Source organism: Silurus aristotelis (assembly GCF_946808225.1).
Source record: "Silurus aristotelis genome assembly, chromosome: 8".
In the NCBI taxonomy this organism is placed as follows: domain Eukaryota; kingdom Metazoa; phylum Chordata; class Actinopteri; order Siluriformes; family Siluridae; genus Silurus; species Silurus aristotelis.
This window is the reverse complement of record NC_139581.1, coordinates 20,626,837-20,652,383: the sequence shown is the minus strand read 5'-3', so window position 1 is coordinate 20,652,383 and position 25,547 is coordinate 20,626,837. Positions and strand designations below refer to the sequence as shown.

The 25,547-nt window shown below is 39.6% G+C and overlaps 1 protein-coding gene and 1 long non-coding RNA gene across 2 annotated transcripts in view; one reads left to right on the top strand and one right to left on the bottom strand.

The window, feature by feature from the left end:
• The window catches only part of sorl1 (sortilin-related receptor, L(DLR class) A repeats containing), an 89,471-nt gene extending 76,492 nt beyond the window's left edge, over positions 1-12,979 (top strand). Inside the window, exons 37-48 of the mRNA XM_083549343.1 lie at positions 738-842; positions 1,556-1,622; positions 1,822-1,898; positions 2,024-2,111; positions 3,902-4,086; positions 6,390-6,509; positions 6,596-6,760; positions 6,842-7,016; positions 9,669-9,775; positions 9,874-10,075; positions 12,034-12,246; positions 12,437-12,979. Coding sequence (XP_083405469.1) covers positions 738-842; positions 1,556-1,622; positions 1,822-1,898; positions 2,024-2,111; positions 3,902-4,086; positions 6,390-6,509; positions 6,596-6,760; positions 6,842-7,016; positions 9,669-9,775; positions 9,874-10,075; positions 12,034-12,246; positions 12,437-12,504 — 1,572 coding nt within the window. The 3' untranslated portion in view covers positions 12,505-12,979. The remainder of the gene's footprint in view (positions 1-737; positions 843-1,555; positions 1,623-1,821; positions 1,899-2,023; positions 2,112-3,901; positions 4,087-6,389; positions 6,510-6,595; positions 6,761-6,841; positions 7,017-9,668; positions 9,776-9,873; positions 10,076-12,033; positions 12,247-12,436) is intronic.
• A 1,150-nt stretch (positions 12,980-14,129) lies between these two features.
• On the bottom strand, positions 14,130-17,039 carry LOC310730456. Its single transcript, XR_014534843.1, has 2 exons — positions 15,943-17,039; positions 14,130-15,884 (listed from the first exon to the last, which is right to left on the bottom strand). It is a non-coding gene; the product is annotated as an uncharacterized lncRNA (long non-coding RNA).
• Between the last annotated feature and the right edge of the window lie 8,508 nt (positions 17,040-25,547).

Here is a 25,547-nt window from a genome sequence, read left to right as displayed (position 1 = left end):
TATTAATACTATTAATTAATTCATATTTATTTCTTGAGTCAGTACTTTATTAATTTTAGAATAAAGTTTTGTTCTATTTTACATGGTGTTTTTTTTTTTTTTCATATTAAAAACTATCGATTGATTAGTCGTGTATCAGCAAGGACGATCCAACATAGCTATCAGTATCGGTAAAATCCACTATCGGTGAACTTTTAGTTAAAATCAGTTCATTCTCGACACCTGTAAGAGTGAATGATGCATCTTTCAAGCTTCATTATCAAATACCTTTCACTAAGAAATGTATTCGTGGTCAATAAGAATGCGTTTCGCATAGTTTATCGACGTGTTTATCCGTTTTTTATTTTTGCATGTGGCTGAGCCCAAAATGGCATAATATTATTAAACAAACTGTTATAGATCTCTCCATGCTTTACCAGTCTTGGTTCCATTCATGAGCTTATCATCAGGCCCTTCGTAGGCCGCATGAGGTGCAACAGACGTGACAAAAAAATCCCAGAAAATGTTGTACACACAGACATGTTAGTAGTGTTTTTTTTTGGGGTTTTTTGTATGCTGAATTTTACATCAAATGTTTTAATCATTTGATTTTACCGTTGTGTTCAAGAAGACTAAAGAAGTGAAATTTCCCTGTTTTTAGTGTTTCCCTGCAGCAAATTTAATTGAGCAAATGGGGCACAGGAGCTCTCAGGAGTGCATTTGATTCATTCTTGTGTGTGTGCACGTGCGATCACCAGGTTGAATACAGCGAGAAAGGCAGCTCAGAGTGGTTTTCCCAGACAAGTTCTAGCACCAGTACCGAGGTCAAGAACCTGCAGCCCAGCGCCCTCTACAGGTTCAGGGTGAGACTCAACTCAGTGCTAAAGATGTAAAATGATGCTTTGTTCAAGGTGAAGTTGCAACTTGTAAGCCACAGAAAAAGCCCTGCTCAGCATAAATTTCAACTCATCAGCATGGGGTGGTCGTTTAATTTGACAAATTAGGATGGAACTGTTCCTTCCCAGTTTATGAAATGGTGCCAAATCAACATGGCTCTGACTTTCAAAGCAGTCATTGGGTATTGGTAGGTATGGTTAGATTCATCAATTCGTGTCGGTGAATCGGCATAAAACTTAAAAGTGTGTCGGGTATAAATTGGCATCGTTGGCATTTATTTACATAGAATTATAAGTAGATGCTAATAAATCTTTTTATTATTTAGAAAGTGACCAGTAATCTGTAACCCATATTTTATATGTAGATTAATTTCTTCTCGCCAATCTGTTTCTTAAGCGCGTTCTCTACCTATACCTATTCAGGCCTGTAACGGTAAGTGTTCTTAAAATGAAATTAAATTATTGCTTAAAATAGCTTTACATCAGCTTAACATTTATTCATTTCACACATCCAATGTGTTGAGGTCAGAAATTACGTTATCGCAACTTTATTACAAATGATGGCTTACCTGGCACCTCGAACACAGCATTAATACATTAAAACTACCTAAAATATGTGTAGCTGCATAATCTTTTTCTCTCTATCTCTCTTACTGTCACTCTCTCTTTCTGTCTCTCAGGTTGCTGCAGTCACCAGCAGAGGGGTGGGCAACTGGACAGAGATCAAATCCATCAACCCTCAGAAAGGTAATCTGCTCCTGTTCTTGTTTCTAGGCCTGTAACAATCATTAGAGTAGAAAATATTCAACTATTCCGCATTTTGTTTCCAGCTTCAATTCATTTGCTCCTTATTTTGGTTGACATGTTTAAAAATGGCTAAAGCAGACAAAAGGACATGTTGTTTGGCTGCTTCTATTGTTTGTTTGTCTTTTCTGTTGTATTTTAGCTTTGTCTCCGCCACTTACAAAGATCACGAGAATCACGGAAGACACGGTGACGCTAGCCATCAGCTCCGACTACAAGGTGAGCAGACAAAAAAAATAATGAGTGAATTGCCTGCAAGTTCATTAACTCTGTAACTGTACTTTTTCTTTATTGTCTGTTTCCTGTTTGACCCTTATGGCCCTTTTGTCTCTTCTGGTTTAAAGGCTAAACACTATGTAGTGGTGCTGTCTTGGGTTTTTGACAAGCATGTGAAAGAAAACAGGAACTACACCATCTCAGATACTCTTACAGGTACCTTCTTGGCTTAATACTAATAGTGACTCTGCTAGGCGTATTGTATGGGGTATAAATTACTTCTTGGATTTTCAGGCCTTATTCCCACTTGTCTAGTATTTATAGTATGGGGTCCGGATCCAAATGATTACTGAAGACGATTGAGTGTTTCTTGAGCTTTTCTTTACAAAAATAAAAAATGCAACAAATATTAGTATTTAATGGCCTACTGAAATGGCTAACGACTGTAATGCACTGTACGTAGAGTAGTGGTCCTACTGTCTCTCATACTTAAACTATATACTTAAATAATTAAACTTTACATAAAGTATGTTTGGTGTGGGTGAAACTTTCAGCAGTCCACTTCATCCCAAAAGTGTTCTAACAGGGTTGAGGTTTGAGAAATAATTGAAATCTTAATTGAAATCTAGAGAAGAAAAAAATGTATTATATGTTGTCATAAATTGTCAAAATCAAGAATATATCATTTATTTACTATAATTTCCGGACTATAAAGCGCACCCACTGAGCCGCACGCACTGAATTTAACAAAGATTTTTATTTTGAACATAAATAAGCCGCACCTGTCTATAAGCCGCAGGTGTCTACATTGAAACTATTGAACTTTACACAGGCTTTAATGAAAGACATTGACTGTTACACGGCTTGTTTTTAAACAGTAGCCTACCAAGAAAGTCATTGTTCACTGTCTTCCTCCTTCCTTTCACAACAGTTTTTCTTTTGGCATCATCAGACTCAGTGTTTTGTCTTGAAGCTTGTGAAACCTGGAAAAAACCTGGAAAAATCCATTAAAATAGCCGCTTTCTTGTTTAAGCCGCGGGGTTCAAAGCGTGCGGAAAAAGTAGCGGCTTATAGTCGGGAAAATACGGTAAAATCAATCTTAATGGATCTGGCTTTGTGCACAGAGCCATTGTCTGACTGGAACAAGATTGGGTCTCCTAGTTTCAGTGAAGGGAAAATGATGCTACTGACACCCAAAGACTGTAATTGTAATATGTAATCTACTGTAATTGTGTCTCCAATTTTGTAGTTACTGTTTGGGGAAGAACGAGATATCGCTGGAAAAGTCAGCTGTCCCAATACTCTTGTTCACATAGTGCATAATGCATCACATTTCAAATTCCCAGGTCTGTCCTGCGCTGCCTGTATAGAGTTTTGTGTCCATGTGTGTTGCCTCCTTCCAATAAAAAAAAATAAATAAAAAAAAAGAAAACACCTTTTAGTGTGTGGGAGCCACAATATAAAAAGCTACAAATGTGTGTCTTGTAAATCCATGCAGTTCAAAACTTTTGGACGTATTTCCACCTCGAGTGTTTCAGATCCTCTTTAAACCTGACCACTGGAAATGAAACGAATCAAAGAATGCAGCAAACAGGATGCGCCTGATGCGTTCCCTGTGTCGATTTGTCAAATTTGGAAATATTTAATTTGGATGACACAATTAAATGTAGAGGTTGATTGATTTTTCTTTTTTTTGTTCCCTTTCATAGCATAAAATCAACTTCTTAATGAATAAGACGTGATACAGATAATTGCTTAAATGAAAAAAAAAAAAGCTACACAAATTCGTTTTTCCGGTTTTAAAGTTTGGATGCAGAATACAGACTACTGCCACCTGCTGGTCAGATGCGCCTGCCGAATAATCGGGATAATTTGCAGCACAATCGGTCGATGCAAATTAATAAAAAAAATGCCAAACATCGACACGATCAATCGGTGGACCTCTCGTTACCTACATAGTATTTCCTATAGATGTGTTTATTAATGCGTTCCTTTATGCCAAACAGCTACAAATCTGACAGCGGGAACGGTGTATGAGGTGGCAGTGTGGGCACATACCACTGATGGAGACAGTCCAACTGCCCTGACTCGCATAGAGACAGTTGGAACACAGCCAGCACAACCACTGCTCAAAGCCCGGGCGCTCAATCAAACCGCTGTGGACTGCAGCTGGACTGGACCCCAGGCACAGGTATATACACACACACTATTATTTTCATTGTGAGGACCTTCCATTAACATAATTATAGACTCTGTACTACGCTTAAATCTAACCTTAACCTTGGTAGCAAAAAAAAAAAAAGCAACCCCCCCTTTTTTTTTTCTCGAAAAAAGGCAAAAAATTTAAACAGCCAGATATTCCTATTCTTGCGAGGACATTTTACATGCCCACACACATGCTCAAACAAAGCATGGTAAATGTTGCTCCCAACGCGTCAAATCAGAACATAAGCAACACAAATTCCGTCTGTCACATGGAGCTTATAGAGATTGTTTTCCGAGTTTGGCGTATATTCGCCAAAAGAAAGAGGTGATTTCACGTAAAGCAGCTTTCGCATAATCCTTGGGTTTCGAAACGTTATCTTTTACGAGATGCTGATTTTCATTGCACTGAGCTCCGCAACGAGAGAAAAAAAAACCGGAGAAGCCGCGGGGTTGTCCAGAGTTCATGGGTTTTGCACGTCTCTGTACAAGCGTATCTCGGCAGGCAGACTCCTGCATGCTTAATAAAACAGAAAGAAGCGGCATCGAGGCTGTAGGAAAAGCAGTGTTTACACGCTCGGCTATATAAACTCACTCTTTGTTGCTGATACTGTATGTAGGTTTTCTTTTCACGTTTCCACGTGAAAACTGTACGTCAAGATTAGATTACGTCGAGTTATTTCCTGTCGGTCACATGATGGCACTGAAGTATAATTAGGTACATTATCGGAGTGGCAATTATTCTAAAAAAAACCTAATGCACCAGTGTCCGACGTTTGAGTTTGAAAAGAAGTGAAGACTTGTTTTCTTAAGATTTTCTTTCCAAAGGTGTCTCTTCTCTTTCTGTTGAGGCCAGAAACATACTGTATTTTAAGTTAGTTACCACGACAACCGAAACGAAAAACCTGTCAGATTCTGGCAACGGTCCAAAAAAAACCCCTCTTATAAAACCCATTATATTAAGAGGGTTTTATCCAGTATGTACTATATGGATAAAAGTATTGGGACACCTGGGTTTCCCTTCCATAAGTGATTCTTCCCCAAACTGTTACCACAAAGGTGGAGGCAAACACATGTATAGGATCAATTGTATAGGTTTTTGAATGCGGTAGTATTACATTTTCCCATTACTTTAATTAGGATACCCAAACATGTTCCTGCTATTTAGCTTACATTTGCATTTATGGCATATGGGAGACACCGTTATTCAGAGCGACTTACTTTATACTCATTCATACAACTGAGCAGCTATATGGTATAAGGGCCTTGCACAGGGGCCCAGGAGTGGCAGCTTGCTGTGACTAGGATTTGACCTCAAGACCTTCAGATCAAAAGACCAATGCTCAGGTTTCCTTCTAATTTTTTTAAACGTATGGAATTTAATTTGAGGGATATTTTTTATTTTATTTTATTATTTTATTTTATTTAGTTTCCATACTATTGCCCTAATTTTTATAATTAGGTTTTCTACTTAATTTCTATTAATTTCTAATTAATAAAACAAAGGCTACGCCTACACTAATCTGGATACATTTGAAAACAGCGTTTTCGTCTAAAAAGCTCCGCGTCCACACCTTTTCGCTTTCAGTCGTTTCACCCGAAAGTCGCTCATCCGCACTGAATTGTCTAAAAAAAAACGCTGACTGCACATAAGCCCTTAGTTACTTTCCGTCTTTTTGAAACATCGCAGGAAAAAAAACGCCTTCTCAGTGTGGACGGAAGGCCAAAACAGGGGCAAAAAATGCGTATACAAAAATGAAAACACTTGGAAACCATCAGAGATTCTGACTCCGACATACATCGGAGATTGTAAACGTAATGCACGTTTAAGTTGGAATTTAAAATTATTTTTTCCAATGTTAAATATGATCTTAACAATCTGTAGGGAAGTCTGCATATTTTAGTTAGGAAAACATTGGAATTTTGAAATGAAAAATGTGTAGGAACCCTGAATGCTTCACCACTAAGCCACCACCTCCCACTATGTGCTCTGTCCTCAACCCTATCGAACACCTTTAGGGTGAATTGGGAACCTGACTGCTCCCCATGCCTCCTCACCTCGCTTACATCAGTACACGCTTACTTTATTAATACCCTTGTGGACGAATGAGCACAAATCTCCACAAGCAAACTCCAAAATCTAGTCCCAAAAGGGTGGGGATTATAACAACAAACGAGGAGAAAATGTGGAATGGGATATTAGAATCCTATTTCCACAAACGTTCTTGGTAACTATTCATAAATCATAAAAAAAAAAAGCATATTTCTAAATGTGTTTTTGTGTCTGTGTAGATGTACGGGGTGTTCTATGCCACGTCCTTCCTGGATCTTTACCGCCGACCGCACAGAGTGAACAGCACCAGCTCCAGCATAACCGTCACCGTGGAGAGCGACGAGCAGTACCTCTTCCTTGTAAGACCGTACCCTTTCTCTCACTTCGGAGTCCGACCCGCTTGAAATAGTGCGTACAGGGGTGTTGAGCGGTGTTTGCTTTGCAGGTACGGGTGATCTTGCCGTATCTGGGTCCTCCGTCGGAATCGGCTGTAGTGAAGATGATCCCTAACGAGCGACTTCCTCCACGCAACCTGCATAAAGTCCAAGTGGATAAAACGCGAGCCACGCTGAAATGGCAGCCGCCGTACGACTCGCCCGGCTCTCCTTTGGTAAGAATACGCCGTTTATCCTCTGTCTACCTTTTTCCGATTTCGAAAAAAGCGATCTAACGCGTGCTGGTGTGCGTGCAGACGTACGTCGTGCACGTGAGGGACGCGGTTCGGAAGACGGAGCGCGACTTTAAATTCACCACGCAGAACAACACGGTCGAGTACAGCCTTAAAGGACTGGAGCCTGGCGGACGCTACAGTATCACCGTCCGCCTCCGCAACATGACCAAGGAAGCCAGCTACACGCTCAACACAGGTACAGTTTAGTGTATCAGTCGAATATCAGTGACTTTTGCTGCTCCACATGCCCTTTAATGCCCGGAAGATCCCAGCATGCCTTTCACCGCCTGGAAGAGTTAAAAACGCTGTACCTCTGAATACCCAAATGAGCCCAGCATGTCTCTTATTAACTATAACAGCACTCGGATATCTCTCAACGTGCCTCATAATGCCAATTAAACCCTACATGCATCACACAGTCCATTAGAACCCATCTAACAGGTATTGAAAGGGAAACCCAGCGTGTCTCTCAGACATCTAACAAGTTCATATTTCCGGACACAGTCTAACATATCAGTTAATGACTAATAAAGCCCAGGGAAGCCCTTAGAACCTATTATAACCCTTCTTTAGCTCTTAGTTCCTTCTGGAACCCAGGAGAATGCCTTTTAATAGCCAAGATACCACAAGGCAGCTCTCAATACCGATTACATTCCACTGCAGCTGTTAAATGCACATTATAGTTCACCAGATTTATTATTCTTCAAAGTAATTCTCATGTACAACACAGGCCTCGAAGAACATTTAAAATCCCAATGTTACTGAGTCAACCCAGGTCTTCGAATCTATTAGTATCTTACTTCACACCAGCTGTCACACACTGCCACCACAGACGCTCCATAACACCTCAGTGTTAGCGCCGTCTTATTATGACACCTGACTGTAGAAGAAATGGGTCTATTTATACAAGAAGCACCAGCGAGTGTCGGTGCTTTACTGTAATCTACTCTAATTAATCAGTCTCAACAGAAAAAAAAAAAACAGAATCGGTCTCATTAGACAGCCAATCTCATGAAAATATTTTCCCAAATTATGTTTCTTCAGCATTTTCGAAGTCATTTTGGATTTGAATGACAGAATGAACGTCATAATAGTTCAAATCTAAACTGAGAGAGAAAAAAGGGTTTGAGGGTTTAGGATTCTATGTAGTTTGGTATAAACAGCGCACTTAAAATTACATGACAATATTGTACACAGTCTTAACTCTGAGTTATTGAAATCAAAACATCTGGATTTTACATTTGCAGCATTTTGGAAGATGCCTTTATCCAGAGCGACTTAAATTTATCCAATTCGAACAACTGAGCAGCAATGGGGGTTAGGGCCTTGCTCAGGGGCCCAGGAGTTGCAGCTTGGTGCGGTTGGAATTTGAACTCACGACCTTTGGATCCAAAGCCCATTGCCTCAACCCAGGGGTCCCCAAACTATGGCCCACGGGCAGAATACAGCCCAAAACCACACATGGAACGTCCCTCTGTACAATCCCAGATACATATTTAGAAAATTAGATTTGAAATATATGTTTTACTCATTTTATATATGTATTTGATAATAAAGGTGCCTTTCAAACAAAAATTTCCCTTAGTTATTAATATATGTCGACGCACCGATTGATTGCTGTAACCATTGGCTATCACCAAAAAACCCAACCAATAGTTTTTCCGGCTTCCGGTACGCTGTCATTACGAGAGCGCCCTCTGGATGCAAATCACTGACGCCAAGTGCCGTTTGTCTTTACACGTGAGACTGCTGCACGGAGAGCGCTATATTAAATTTATTATTTATAATGTATTCATTACATAATTCAATTTATTCCTTAATATAATATTTATTGCTTGTAGCACATTTTCATGATTCCGTACTGCTTTTTTAATTTTGTAATAAATTTCAGTAATATTTATACACACACACACACACACACACACACACATCAGAAATTCAGTTTAGTTTTATTTGTATTCTACTTTAAGCACTGAAAATTGTCCAAAAGCAGCTTTACAGAAATTAATAGATTATAAATACAATTCTAAGTGTCATAAATGGAGCCATTCATTTCTAATGAGCAAGTCAGTGGCAACGAATGTACAATGGACACAATACTGCATATTAATTACAGAACGATTCAATCGTCTTGGTTCTTGAGTTTAATGCTCCACTGTAACCTTATGGATCTTTCCATCCTCAGCAGAATTTCATCTAGAGGTAGAGCATCAGGATGAATCAGGCAGGTCTGAAGAGCAGAAGGGGACTGGATTACTGGTATCTCACCGGCATGTGTAGTTTGAGACAGAGAGAGAAAGGAGGAAGGGGGGGTGAGAGAGAGCGAGAGAGAGAGTGAAAGACAGAGAAACATGAATTAATGCAGAACTGTAGCCATAAGATTCTCATCCATCGTCTTCTTCGAATGAATAGCAAAGCGATGCCTCAGACGAGGTGTCTGTGTGTCACGGTCCGTCTCCGAGTTATAGGGTGGTGCGTTTGTTTTCATGCAGGCCTTAGTGATGCAATTCAGTCAGCTCTAGGACTCGTAAACCTGCAAGAAAAGGGCAGACAGAACCAATATGGTATTACTGCATGGGTTTTTTTCTTCGGAGCAAAGCCTGAAATGGCCTGAGAGACGTCTGAGAGAGAGTTTAATTTCATTTCTTTGCGCTCGATCTGCGAAAGCTTCACACCCGAGAGTGAGAAGAGCAAGGGTCTGGATGTATGTGGCATTATGTCCTCCAGGTTACTAGAAAAGTGCATCCTGTGTTATAATTATTGTGTAAACCAGCCAGGTAACAAAGTGGAAATGAAATCATGTGACAGCAACCGTAAAAGTAACATAGGCTGTCATTATCTCCTACAGTTCCACTACCTGCCCCCGAGGCTCTCAAGATCCTTACCGAGCAAGACCACGTGTTCCTGTTTTGGAAGAGTTTAGCCGTCAAAGAGCGGAGTTTCAACGAGAGTCGGGTACAAACCCTTGCCGCCTTCACCCTCCACTTACATACCTGATTACTGACGTTCAATTCCTGGAATGCTAACAGTCTTTCTGTGTCTGAAATCCACAGGGCTATGAGGTGTCGGTGTATGACAGTGTAAGTAACTCCACCATATCACTGGGAAACACCACAGAGACCTTCTTCAGGATCAGTAATCTTCTAGTGGGCCACAACTACACATTCTCAGTGCGGGCTAGCTGCCTGGTGAACGGCCAGCTGTGCGGTGAAGCTGCGGTGTTGCTCTACGATGAGCTGAGGAGCGCGGGAGCAGGTAAATCCTCTCACACACCTAAACACAGTGATGTAGACTTTTGGGTGAACTGGTTGAACTGAGTTTATCAAGGGTTAAGGATTAAGGGTTCGGTTTATATCTGGCCTAAAACTTGTCAGGAGTTGCTTACATTGAGTTTGATTGCCTGGACTTTGAAAGGGAGCCATGCATATGAAAACATGAAAAAGTAGATTTTGTATTGATTGCCACACACAACGAAAAAAGAGAACAAAACAAAGTTCTCCCAGTTCCACAGCTTGCATCAAATAGCCACTACAATCTCTTGCCCGGGCTCTGTAAACATGCAGGAGCGAAAACAAATAATGTTGAACCATAAACATCCAACCGAATAGAGCAATTAGGCTTGTTAGTTTGGTCGCTTGTCAGGTCAGAAAGCTCTCTGTAAATGAATGCACTAACATTTAGCGAAAGTGTGTAAAGATAATCAAAGCACTGATTTCCTGACCATGGAAAACATCGTACTTTTGAGGAACGACAACGTTCTTTTGGTGTTACAGTTTAGATAGAGGAAAGAAAATTGTAGGAGGTTACACATATTCTACAGGTTAGTGATTACTGTCCAGCTTTTAGCTGATTTGATTTCCAGCCTACCACTTTCTCCCGAATTATTAGTCGTGTGTGTGAGGGAGAGAGTGCCAGTTATACACAGATCAGGCACAACATTATGACATTATAACATTGACCTGTAAAGTGAATAACACTGATTAGCTCTTCATCATGGCACCTGTTAGCGAGAGGCTTATATTAGGCAGCAAGTGAACATTTTGTCCTTAAAGTTGACGTGTTAGAAACAGGAAAAATGGGTACGTGTGAGGATTTGAGCAAGGGCCAAATTGTGAAGTCGACTGGGTTGAAGCATCTCCAAAACTGCAGCTCTTGTGGGATGTTCCTGGTCTGCAATATAGAACGAACAGTAGTGAACCGGCGACAGGGTCGTGGGCGGCCGAGGCTTATTGATGCACGTGGGTAGCGAAGTGTGGTCCGATCCAACACACGGCAGATGAGCTCCTGTATCTCAAATTGGTGATGTAGTTATTGCTGTTAAGGCTCGACAATATTAGGCATGTTGTCATAATGTTATGCCTGATCTTTTACTCACTACTTAGTTTGGCAGAAATTACAGCCCTCGAGTCTTTTTCGCTATGACTCAACGAACGAGCACACCTGCATTCGGGGATTTCCTGCTATTTTTCTTTGTAAATCCTCCATTCCGGGGCCGGTTGGATGGGAACCGTCGATGGACAGCCACTTTCAGGTCTCTCCAGAAAGCTTTGGCTGAGCCACTCTAGAACATTCACAGAGTTGTCCCTAAGCCCCTCCTGTGTCGTCTTGGCTGTGTGCTTGGGGTTGTTGCCAGGGTCTGAATACTTACAGAATCACTGTATATTTGATTATTTTTGCATTGTCCTCTCCTCTCAGTCAAATATAGCTTGTGCCTTTTTCATAGTCACCGTATGAGTTAAATGACACGCAAAATGATCTGTTTAATCCATTAAGGTAATTAGGTTCTATATGTGACTAGGTTACAGTGAAATACAGGGCAGCACATGAATATAAAACGATGGTTAAACCGGACTTGTGTTCCATGGTTACAACGTGTAAATTCAGCCAACTCCAACCCATGTAAACCATATCTTCATGCTGGGGCAGGTTCAGGTCTTCTAGTTCAAGTGCAATGGAAAGTTTGATGCTGAGATCTTATATAGTCCAACTTTGTGGTAATATCAGGTGTCCCAATAGTTTTGGTCATGTAGCATATATAGCTAGTGCGTTATTCAATTTTGTTTAGTCATTTGTTTGTTCATTGATTATGCCATAGGTTTATTGTTAAAATAATGTGTGTGTGTTAGATGTACACTTATTCCATTCAACAGAGTATAACAGTCTAAAGCTTACTAATCTGTGTGTGTGTGTGTGTGTGTGTGTGTGTGTTGCAGGTCCCAGGGACTCAGCTGCTCATTCAGGTCATTCAGGTGACACAGCGGCTGTGGTGGTGCCGGTGCTGTTCGTGCTGCTGCTGTGTGTGTGTGGCGGTCTTGTGGCTCTGTACGTGCGCCACCGCCGCCTGCAGCACAGCTTCACCGCCTTCGCCAACAGCCACTACAACTCTCGCCTCGGCTCGGCCATCTTCTCCTCGGGAGACGAACTCGGTAAGAGCAGCACACACAGCCCCCTCACACACACACACACACACACGCACAGTCTTTTTCCCGGTTTAAAGAAAGCATTTAATTCCTTCATTACACTTATTCTTTTCAGAATTCACTTTCCATTTCATTCGCAGTCACTCACAAGAAATGACACGTTGTTCTTGTTTCTTTTTTTCTTCTCCTCCAAAAGGCGACGACGATGAGGACGACCCCATGATCGGCGGCTTTGCGGACGACGTTCCCATGGTGATAGCGTAGTGGCGTTCGAGCCACTGTGCCCTTTAGCCTCCGACTCGCCATCTCCGTTCGCCTCTCCTTCTTTTTCCACACGTTTCCCTGCATTATACCTTCACTCCCAATTGGCTGACTGACTCCGCCCCCTAAACTGGGATTTCAGGATTCAGAGAAAGAAAGAAAGAAAGAAAGAAAGAAAGAAAGAAAGAAAGAAAGAAAGAAAGAAAGAGAAAGAAGGAAAGAAAGAAAGAAAGCAAAAGAGATATTTTTAAAAAAACATGTCTATGATGCACTTTTTCGGATGCGCAATAGCTTATTTTTTTATATATAATATATCGTTTGTGGGTGATGGACATCCTGGGCATGAGGAGGGGAAAAAAATGCAGACTGAGGCAAGCTGTGAAGAGGTTTGTCAGCTTGGCTTAGTGGAAAGAAAAGAGACCCTGCAGTCCCACCAAATCACAAACACACTGGAGCGTTGCTTTCGCTTAAAAATATATATAAAAAAAAAGAGAAATAAGCACCTATCAACTATCCAGAAGAAACTAAAAAAAGACAAAAAAAAAAAATATAAATGTCCAAATGAAAGAATGGGCCTATGAATGGCAATAAAAAAAAAAAAAAGAAAAAAAAAAAGAAAAAAAGGAAAAGTGGGACTTGGGCTGTTGACAGTGAATTGCACAGAAATGGATTGTTATATATTCTTTTATCGTGTCACCTTGTCAGTAGACGTGTATTTTTGGCTGCAGTTAACATTTTGATGTGTAAATCTCCTTCTCTTTTTTTTTATTTGGATTTTTTTTAAACTTTGTCTACATATCGCTTTAGAGCTTGTATAGATGTATTTTTCTGCTTGTGGAAAATGTGAACTCAACTCATGTTTTATAATAACTATATATTAGTGGGTTTTTTCCCCCTACACCTCTTCTGGGCTATAATGCTGAATCACTGTATGGCATTGAAGAATTTTTTATTTTGTAATTTTTTTTATTTTATTTTTTTTTATTTTATTTTTTTTATAAAGAGTATAAGGAATTGTTTTTAGGTTTCCAGGTTCCCCCTCTGCTTTCCTAAAATTTGACATGGATTTTTTTTCCAAACAACAACAAAAAAACTGCACTGATTTTCTCTTTTTATTGTTTTATTGTTCAGTTATTTCAATACGGTAAAACTGTTTCCATGCTCCAGTTAGTCTTTTGGGTGTACTCAGGGAAGTAAGTGTGTGTGTGTGTGTGTGTGTGTGTGTGTGTGTGTGTGTGTGTGTGTGTGTGTGTGTGTGTGTGTGTGTGTGTGTGTGTGTGTGTGTGTGTGTGTGTGTGTGTGTGTGTGTGTGTGTGTGTTGGGCATGGTACCAATGTTATCAGCCTGTGTATGTGGTTATGGTGTGTTTTTATTTCTCTCTGAGGCATGTAGTCATGCAGCACAGCATCCTTGTCTTTACACATCGCTCAAGGCTCTTAACTCCATCATAACATATCTGGTGCCAAATGTACAAGAGAAGCAGAAAAAATATAAAATTGTCTTAACGTAAAAGGAACGTTAGAATCGGGAAAAAAAGCAAAACACGTTGAATCTCATTGAGATATCAGGTACTGTTCACATGCCTTTGTCATGAATGTATTTTTTTGTGAATTTTTGAAAAAGATTTGTCACGTAGAAAACAATCGCAGGACAACGCTTCAGTACTTTTTTTCTGAATTTAGACCTGGTCCGGTAAAGCCGGTACGATTTATCCGCTTACATCACGTCTGCCTCCTGTATTTACGCTGTGATGTCACTTTTTTATTTCGAACCTCCACTGTGTGTTGTGAAACGTGTGACCTGACTCCATTCGGTTTGCTTTTTTCACGCAGACACGAGATACGCTTACAGAATCATAGCATATCCGATGTGTTTTCAGTTCTGTAGTCGGGTCACATGTGCCTTATTCGAAACGGTTTTTCTGGTTGATAAAGGAAAAAGAGAAAACGCCCCGAGTTATTCAAAAATGACTCCAACATAGTGTCTGTATTTTGTTTCACTGAAGCACCAGATTGAATTCTAAACCATTGATACCCCCCCCTCACCTTTTTTGCTCCCCAAACAATATTTGTCATCATCACTCAGTAACTCTTTGTGGCTATGTGTGAAATCTGCAATGTTGAAACCCACTGTTTTTTGGTAAAATAGGATGTTTACTTCTGCACAGTAATGACATCCGGCACAGCCATGTTTTGATTCGATCCTGCTTGCCTGTGGAGGATTTTTGCCGACATGAATCTTGTGAAGAGGTACCGTCAGAGGTGTTTTAAGAACCACTTATGCTCAAATAAACACGTCGAAAACTGTTGAAACTGGCTCTTCTTGCTCTGCGTGTTGAAATGATCCCCCAACAACCCCCGCCATCCCAACACAAGTTCCCTGCTAAGCTTTTGGATGCTTACTATGCAAACCTGCTCTATCCTACACTACTCTACAAAATACAGTATGCTGTGGTGTACTATTTTGATATGCTATTCATCCCTATAGAGTCGTGTTCGGGTTTGAGATCCTGCCTGCAGTATGTTCTCTCGGAGTCTGAAGAGGAAAAGGAAGATGTCTTAGAGCATTCATAGTGAAGGGCAAATTTAGGAGAGGAAAAAAAAAAAATAGGCCAAGTGGTGCTAGATAGGAATAAATCAAAGGCAATGCAGCTGTTACTTGTTTCAGCTCGTGTTTCCTTGTGTTTATTCATGAGGTGGTGGTGCTTTTGGGCTGCAGTTGGACGTGTTTACAGAGGGCCAGCCTCCTCCTCCTCTACTACAGCCTGTTCCCAGCTCTGTTTGTTTAAACTCGCCTGCCTTTATTTATTCTCAAATGTCACACTCCCACCCGCAGCCCAGACATGGTGGCAGTATGTTAGTACAATTTGAGGGAGTAGGACGCTCGATGGTTGTCACTTCGCCATAACTGAGCTGAGATGGAGACGTGTCAGTCAATGGTCGATTCTGATATATACTGATTTATCGTATATACTCTGTACGTAAATCGACGATCGAATCTAACAGCTATCCAAAAAAACTGTGTAAGTATTCCAAAAAGTTTAAAGAAGACACAAAATAGTTGACTATTAACGTTTATTTTGGCTTGAGGCTTTCACTGTGAAAGATTTCTGTTTGTCTATTAGGGGGGGAAAAAAACAACCTGATTCTGCCTGTCCCTTTCAGATGCAAAACATCTACGTCTGTTTAAAACCTCCAAAGCGAAAGAAACCAGCAGAGGTCTCTGATGAGTTTGGCTGTGCCTCCATGTTCACCTTCTCTTGCTCCTGCCTCGCTGTAGGTGGGAAAAGCAGCTCAAAAACATCACACAGTGAAAATATTCATTAGAAAGGTCTTTCAAGCAACGATCCCACTGCTCATAGGAATAAAACAAATCATTCTAGCCTACTTATTGTTACTAGGGTTTTCAAAGTCCTTTGAATTTGTAGTCGAATATCATTACAGCATAGCATATTGTGCAAGGGATTTTGCATCAAGATACACTATAATGCCAAAAGTATTGGGTCACCTGGTCATAAGTATTGTGATTTTTGAGCATTGCATTCCACATTTAGTCCCAATTTGCTCTTGTATTTCCCCCCACTCTTTTGGGAAGCTGTTCCACTAGATTTTGGAGTGCGCTTATGGTGTTCAGTAGGGATGAGATCAGAGATCTATAGCAGGCCACTCAAGATCTTCCTCTCCAAAGCATGTAAAGCATATCTTTAAGGAGCTCACTTTGTTCACAGGAGCGTTGCTGTGCTGGAACAGGTTTGAGTTTCCAACGTTCCATAGAATTGAGTGCCTCCAGCTTTGTGGTAACAGTTTGGAAAAGATCCACATATCGCAGGAAAGATCAGGTGACCCAATACTTTTGGCAATATAGTGTGTATATATATATATATATATATATATATAACAATTTAATTGACACATCGAAAAAAATATTCTTAGACACTATAGGAACTCTGACTTTCCCAGCCATATGTGGTTTGTTCCCAATCTGCACCCAGTTGTATAGGATGCATTCCATTTTCCTTTAATTTAACCAACCAGAAGACCCAAATCTGTTTTAGCATGGTAATGCCCTATGCACAATACAAGCCCTATGTGGATATGATTAATATGGGTTGGAGTGGAAGATCTTCAGAGGCCTGCTCTGAAGCTCTGACCTTAACCATCCTGAACACCTTTGGGATGACTTGGAATTCTGCCTGTACCCCAGGCCTCCTCACCATACATCAGTACTTTACATTTACATTTGGGGCATTTAGCAGACACGCCCTTGTCTAGAGCGGCAAAAGGCCTTTTTTGAGTCTTTAGCAATAAATAAATCTACACTGGTACGCTAGATTTTCAAACTTAAGATAAATCAGTCTACAACTCTGTTGAGTTTTCAGTACTTGACTTTACTAATACCCTTGTGGAAAGACCACAAATATTCACAGGCACTCTCCAAAATCAAGTGAAGCATCTTCCCAGAAGAGTAGAGGTTATTATAACATGTTAACATAAAAAAAAAGCATACCTACAATATATGGACACAAGTTTGTAGCCCCCATTGTAAGTTAATGTTTAAACTTTATGTACACAAATATATATATATATATGTATATATGTATATATATGTATATAATACATTTTCTATTATATCTTTACATTCAAACGAGTCTGTCCCCTTGGTATCAACTGCAACTCCAGTATCAATTAGAACCACAACAAACTGATTCAACATGTGTGTGTGTGTGTGTGTGTGTGTGTGTGTATATATATATATATATATATATATATATATATATATATATATATATATATATATATATATATATATATATATATATATATATATATAAACAAACTCCTTGCACTTTTGCCTATTAAACATCGTTATCTGTCATTTATTTATGGATTAGGCCTGCCTTTGATCATGACCTGCCTTTGCCCTGTCTGCCTGTTCATAGATCACCGTCTCTGACATTTTAAATTGTTTTAAAAGAAACATCTTGCAATTATATCCACCTTCTTTCTCAGATGTGCAGCACAGAACAAAATCGAAACTCCCCCAAAGCAAGCATTTCTCCCCTCTTGGGTTCTGCCATAGGACTCCAGCATACACTGTCCTCTGCCCTCATACTTCATCTACACAAACCATTACTTTTAAACATAAAAAGAAAATCCTATTGCAAATATGCTTTTTACAAAGAGCCCTTGTTTTGGAATGTCTGTGCTCAGAAACCTTTATTAATCTCCTCATCTCCTTGTTCGGTGCAGTTCCATGATTATTCTTCACATGGAAACCAGGATTGGAAGAGACTTAACACACGGTACCAATTTAGCCAGTGAATATGCCTTGTGTCCAAATCATTACAGTGTTTTGCTGATGGAATGAGGCAGCTTTGCAGTGTATACCCATTTCTTTAAGGGCCACTGAGAGGATATACAAGTATGAACCAGCTCATAATGGATGAGCTCAGCAACCAAGTCAAGAGAAGTGTGTAGAAACATCCTTAGACATAAAGATGTTTCCCAAAATAAAAGGATCAAGCCTTGCTGTTTCCAGGAGTACAGATACATGAACAGAGAATTGGCAAACCATTTCAATGAAAAATGCCTTTGAAATCTGTCCTGTGAGCCTAATGGACTGTGTTAAAGCCTTGTTTTATTGGCCTTTTCCAAACAACAAATTCTCGTACCCATGAAAATCCACTGCCATTTCATGGCCATTTACTTTCTTTTTTTTAGCCGCATTCATGGCTGCAGACACTCGCCCATCTTGTTTCATGCTCTAGATGGGTGATCTTTTGGAGAGGGGTCCTTCACTTGATTCACAGATCCCCTTTATGTGGTCGTAGGGGCCACACATATCACAAAAAGACCCCATTCATTCCCATCAGTAGTCCATCATCAGTAGTTCCTGGCCTGCCCTGGTTACACCACCACCACTCAATTATAGCCTGGCTGTTCACCCTTTTGTGGTCCTCAACATCTACTGCCTGCACATTGGAGTGGTTTGAATCACAGCTAAGCAGGTGGGCATTGTTCTGTTGGTTTATTTTGACCATTTATATGTCAGGGAAGGAAGGTGAGCATCTGCAGTACAAAGAGAACCTTGCAAATAAAAGATTGACCATGTTCTTCCTGAATCTTGCATTCTAGCTATTTTTTTTTTTTGTCAGGCACAGCAAAGCAGTCTTTCACAAAAATATCAGTTTTTCACTTCTACTGTTATGAAATCATCTAATGAAATGGGCACACAGAAGCTCTAGATACAGTCCAAGTGCCTAATGCATTTTACTCTTTCCATTCCATATCGGGTGACATGAAGGAGATCTACATCTGCTCCATGCAGACTCTCCAATGGCTTTGTGAGCTGTCCTATTCGGTTCTCCTCCTGTCATGATGTCAAATATTCACATGGGTTTCCACATTAATGCTGTTCTGATGACAACTCATCCTCTCCTAAACTCCTCCAGACCCTCATGTATCTGTGTGGATCCCAGCATGTCAGACAGACATGCATCACAGATTTACCATGGATCTCAGCAGCTGAAATGTAATACCAGCAAAATTGAACTGATGTACATCGCTGATGCATCCCCATGTCCAGAGTTTTTGATCTCTCTGGAAAGCTCTCCGGTCTCTTATTTTCACCTCTGACAACCAAGTAACTTGACTTGGCTCTCATCACTCATGCTTAACTCTTCTCTAGACTATTGAAAGATTCTGATCATTTCTATACATTCAGGTGCCTGTTTAATCCTTTGTCTTTCTGAGACTTAAGTTCTGCAACTTTAGGCAACATCTGACCTCTGCAACTAATCCAAAATGCAGCTGAACTTGCTTTCAACCTCCCCAAGTATTCCCACATTACCTCATTGCCGGCTTCCTGTAGCTGCCCACATTAGATTTAAAACACTGATGCTCACCTACAAAGCCAAAAATCGACTAACACTCACCAACTATAAAGCATTTATCATGCACGGCTCTGCACCACAATCCCTGAGCCCTCTGCATTGCTGGAGCAGACCCACCATTTCAGGGTGTAAGAAGAACATCATTTAAACCAGGATTGTTGTTCTGGCACTTAGAGGGGATTTAGAATGAAACTTGTCTAAATCATTGGCTGTCTTCAAACAATGACCATAGACCTGCCCTATCACCAAGAACTTAACTATGGTTTTTTATACTTCACTAACTTTCCCAACAGGGTTTTTTTTTTTTGGTGATTATACTCGAAGTGCCTGACCTAGTGACCTAGCATGTTTTTGACAGAGATTTCAAAGCTCTAAAGTAAGTTCATCTAGATAAGGGCATCACCTAAATTCTAAAAATAATTGCAATAGTATATCACCTAAACAACCCTTTTAAATTGTGCAGCCAATGCTTGTTTTAGGCTTAATGGATTTCCTTAAGATACAGACACAGATTGTGAAAAGCAATTCACCCTTAGATCTTAGCGGAAAAAAAAACCTGGGCATGACCTTAAAATCAGGATCTAATAAATTAAATATGCAGGATAACAGAAGCAACAAGAGGGACTTCTTCAGAACCATTCTACTAAGATCCCCAATCACAACCTGCTTTCTTCTGAATCTTTGTATTGTTTAGCTATTGTTTTTTTTACTACTCTGATTTGTGTCTTGGCTGCATTGCCGTGTTCGGCTATTGATCATTGGCATGTCTAGGTTTTGTTCCGGTCGATTCGGATTGTTTAAACAAACAGCATGTGGTTGCATCCAACCGCATCAATTTAATCATGACAATTATAAATTCTACTGTAATTTGAAAATTCTTGGCAATATTGAGCCTTAAAGCTTTGACCTCTTAGTGTACAATGCCACATATATTCAGTGACATAATTAACTCATTTACAACTAAACAAATGTTCAGAACAATTGAAATATTTATATTTTCTTACATAATATAATAATTCAATAAATGATGTCCCTGCATGTTAAATGTAGGATTTTGCATTTGCTTTTAGGATGTGTAGTATGTCATTTAAAACATTTACACAGCCACTTTTCTGAAAGCATAATGGATCTGCATTAAATATGGCCCTAGTGTGCGGCACTAAGCTAGACATTTCTCTTCAACAGTTTGCAACACTTTACTGTGATTTTATGCCACTGGGCCATCCATTAGTGTCATGGCTGAATTAGGGTCACTGTAATCATGAGTTTTGCCCATTCTGAGTATCAGATAAGGTAAAGGATGTGAGCAGTGCAGGTCAAAGCAGGTCAGTTCGATTTTATAGCACCACAGCTTTACTGGGTCAAACTCCAATTAGAAAATGATAATGCGTATTAGAATATGTGGATATTTTTATTGCAAAGACTCTGTAAAACTCTATGTAATAATACATATATTTTATGCAACTGTGCTGTCCTTCTCCCGTCCCACTTTCACAATTTGAAAGTGGCCAGTTTTTAATTGTTTTCAATAAGAACACAAAACATTTTGTAAAAGAGAAGGACATTGAAGTTACAAAAAGCTTGAAGGAGTACATCAGTCTTTTTCATTCGGTACCTCAAGGACACACACACACACACACACACACACACACACACACACACACACACACACACACACACACACACACACACACACAAGAAAAAAAAAAGTGGCTATTTCTCTATATATTTAACTGTTAGTGTTGATCAATTTTACACTCACCTGTGAACGTGCACTTGTGTTGGCGTAAACTTTACTGATTTACCAGTAGAGGGAGCATCTCTCCATAAACATTCACAGACCTAAATCTATCGTCCAAACGCATTTCACTCTGTAGATTGTAGATTGTAGAAGTAAAGTGCAATAAACCCAGAGTGTCAGGAAGAACAAAAAAAGACAATATTTTGTATGTATGTAGTTTCTTTAATGTTCGATAAAGACGGCCATTTCTCTTTTTTAGTTCTTTCTTTAATTATTTTAAAACCTCAATGTGAGCAGCTAAATCGAAGATGCACTTATAAGTAGTAAAGGATGTAAACGATTTTCATACAGTAAACATAGATTGTATGTGAATATTATACAAAAGTGATTAGAACCGCATGTTCTCAGTGTGTAAATCTGGTTAATAATCCACCTCAGCTAATGTGCCCTCAGGCTCTTTACTCAAAACCATGCTGACCCTGGCTGAAACCTGTCTGCATGCCTTTACTGAGCAGCACAGTATAGCAGAAGGCACTTATACAGGAAATTGCATCTTATGGACTTTGTATTCGGACAAAACACGACATTCACTAGAAGCAAGTATATTGTAATGTTAACGACACCAGAAATGTCCGTTTGCCAGACCACTTCAGTTAGATCTTCCACTAGATTTTGGAGTGTGCTTGTGGAGACTTGTGCTCATTCAAACACAAGGGTTTTAATAAAGTCAGGTACTGTTGTAGGTCGAGGAGGATTGGATGCAATCAGCGTTCATCCAAAGGATAATCAATAGGGTTGAGGTCCAAACTCTATGGCAGGCCACTCAAGACCTTCTACTCTAGCCCATGAAACCCATTTACATTTAATCAAACTGAATCAAAATGGTTTGTCATCATTCTGTGCCTTCAGCTTTGAGATAACAATTTAGGTAAAAATAAATAAATAAATAAAAAACTACATCCCACTAGGCAAGTCAGGTGTCCTCGTTTTTCTATATAGTGCATCTAGTAGGGTTTCGACTTTCATGCAACAATGCCATCATTCATGGTTTGTGGCATTTGTGTTACCAGCATAGTTTGCTTATGGACTAATCAAAAGCAAACAAATCTGTATGTTAGCTACTGGAATTAATGCAAGTCTTCTAATTTAGCAGTAGTAAAGAAAACATGCGACATTAAAGTTAAATATGACCGGTTAACTTACTTACAATATTTCGACATACCGCTTTTTTTTATTAGATGCGTAATGCCTTTGTTTTTACATTTTACTGAGAGAGGGAAAGGCATTCTCATCCTTGACTTCAAGTCTGCAGTCGCATGGCTTATCGATCTTCAAACACCAATACATAACTATAACGTTAACTACATTGTCTGAGAATCTGTGATGAACTCGCACAGATCCGAATATTCATTTTTTGGAAGGAATCAGAATCCGGATTTTGTTCTATAAAAATAAAAAAACTATGAATAAATGAAAAAAGATAAAGGTAAAAAATAATAAATATAAAATAATAAGACTATAATACAAATAAAATAATGAAAATAATAAATAAGGATAAAGACATTAACTATACAGTTTGCGCAGGGTATGTAAAGTGAAGCAATGCGGTGAATACATTTTTTCTAATTAGTCCAGGACGCAGGTTTGCAATATAGTAGTCCTTGTTGATTGTGTTAATGTAACACATATGACATGAATAGTGTGGGGTTTACTTCATATGTGTTACATTAACACAATCAACAAGGACTACTACTTGATGTTAAATGTAAATAATTAGATGCTAAGGTGAAATGACTCAATGCTTAACAAAGTCTTTTATACTAATATACAATGATCAGTCATAACATAATGACCACCTGCCTAATATTGTGTTGGTCCCCCTTCTGCTGCCACAACAGTCCTGACTTATTGAGCATTAACAGCATTAACTTCTTTAGCAATCTGAGTTACAGGAGCTCGTCTGTTGGATCGGACCACATGGGCCAGACTTGTTCCTTCCTTGGACCATTTTTGATTCTGTCCACTGCAGACCAGGAACATCCCACAAGAGCTGCAGCTTTGGAGATGCTCTAAACCCGTCATCTAGAAGTCACAATTTGTCAAACGCTTGCCTATTTTTCCTGCTTCCAACACATCAACTTTGAGGACAAAATGTTCACTTGCTGCCTAATACTTTATATCACACCCACTAACAGGTGCCATGATGAAGAGATAATGTTATTCACTTCACCTGTCATTAGTCAAAATGTTATGCCTGATCGGTGGGGGTATGTCATCCAAGTTGAGAGTAGATGAGGGCTTCATGATTTGATGGTCTAAATAAAAATAATTTTTTTTTCCTGAATATGTATTCGAGAATAAAAAAGGTAAAGTCTTTACATTGTAATAATACTCAAGTAAACTAAGTAAATGCCTCCCAAAATAATACTTGAGCATAATTTCTTGCTCTACTCAATACTTACCTATGTATTTACCACTTCTGGTATTATGATAGAAGAACTGTGAGATAATATGCTATCACTTTTCCTGATTTCTACTTTCTGCTATCACTTGGGGGATAAAAATAACTGCACTGTCTGTCTTTACAGCCGCTGTTTGAACAGTACATATATAGGACATCAGGCAGAATGTCACATCTTAACAAAAGAATGCACATGGGAAATCTCATTCCATTCATTTAGCTGCAATGTCACAGCCAATCCTCACCCACCCACACAAAACATACACACTGAGGAAAGTGTGGCACGGAGATGGGTGTGTGGTCGTATAATCAGCCAGCAGAAAAGCAGGGTCAGCCCACATTACTCAGCCACATAAAGTACTTCCTGACCCTCCAAACACTGCAAGGCCAGGGGTCAACTAGCTAGTGACCGCATGAGGTCAAGGGCAAGTTTGCCAGCCCAAGAGGGAGCCTTTAAACCAAGAGTGGCAGTGTACTCGAAGAAAACATGGGTTTAACTGTAACGTTTCAAGCATTTGATTCTGATTATGTAGATGACTGTTTTTTTGCAGGTGGCGACAGTTTGTATACATTCCTAAATCAGGGCTGCTGATTTACTTTGAAGTGAAAATTCAATGTTTTTTAGTCTGCTAACAGTAAACCCAAATAGCCAATGTTAATGAAGATGTTTTAACAGCAGAGTGGATAAAAACGCAGGAACCTTGAATCGGCTTGAAGTCTATTTGGTTTGGAAAAAAGCGATATAATGTTTTGCCAATCTTTACATGTTTAGTTTCTGCGAGTCTGTGCCTGCTAATGTCTCATTGGTTAGATATTTTGCGTATTTTGGGGTACTTTTCACCATGGATGTAAAGATCGATTCATTGGGTGTCCATAGCCCTCCTTTCAAATGTAACAAGTCTGGCCATTCTCCTTTGACCTCTCTCATCAGCAAGGCATTTTCCTCAACAGAACTGGGTGTTTTCCCCCCACACCATCTGTATAAACTCTACACACTGTTGTGCATAAACATCTCAGAAGATTTCTGAGGACAGTTCCTGAAAATAGGCTTTTTGGCACCAGCAACTATGCCAAAGTATATATAATTAAAGTCACTGAGATGACACTTTTTCCTCATTAACCGAAGCTCTTGACATGCACTACATGATTTTATACATTCATGCATGGCTGATTTGATCATTGTGTTAATGTACAGGTGTACAGATGTTGCAGGTAAAGTGGACGTTAAGTGTACATCCTGTCCAAATGTAAACATCTTGTTTAAATGGATTGTGCAGATATATCAATTAAACTACCTTTTTTTTCCATTACAACCATTTTACAGTCAATCACATATCACATGTATAAACAAACTGACATCTGTATTTCCCTGCTTTCCTGTATTTCCTGAAATGTGTTCTCTGAATTCCATGAAATTCTGCTATCTGGAAAGAAAGCACTTTCCTAAAGCCAAGCTCGTTTTTATTGGCCAAACATGCATGTCCTTGTAGCCAGTGGAAGAGAATGGTGCTGTTGCTCTCCTAGCAACAGGACCCTTTAGCATTGCAATACGGAGAGCTGATACCCCAAATATTATGTCATGAAGTAAGGGAAATTAACGGTTCCCCAGAAGGGAGATGGCACTTTAGCCTCCGATCCATCTCTTGCACTCATCTTTTTCTCTCCCGATAACTCTCATTGATTTTTCAGACTGCATGCCAGGGTCCACTCCCCAGCCTAGAAAACATTACAGTCAATATGGATGGCTGATCATGTTTCAAACATTACAAAAATCTTTAGAATCTTTGACAATATATTTGTTCTCAGTTGCATGACCTGCAATAAAAACTATATAACTAAGAAAAAAAGACTTTTTCATTGAAATGGATTGTTTTCAGGCCCCTCAAACATATGGCATGCTTTGCCAGCAAGCACAAAGCCTTTCTGTCTCTCGTTACACATGGCCCTGCTCA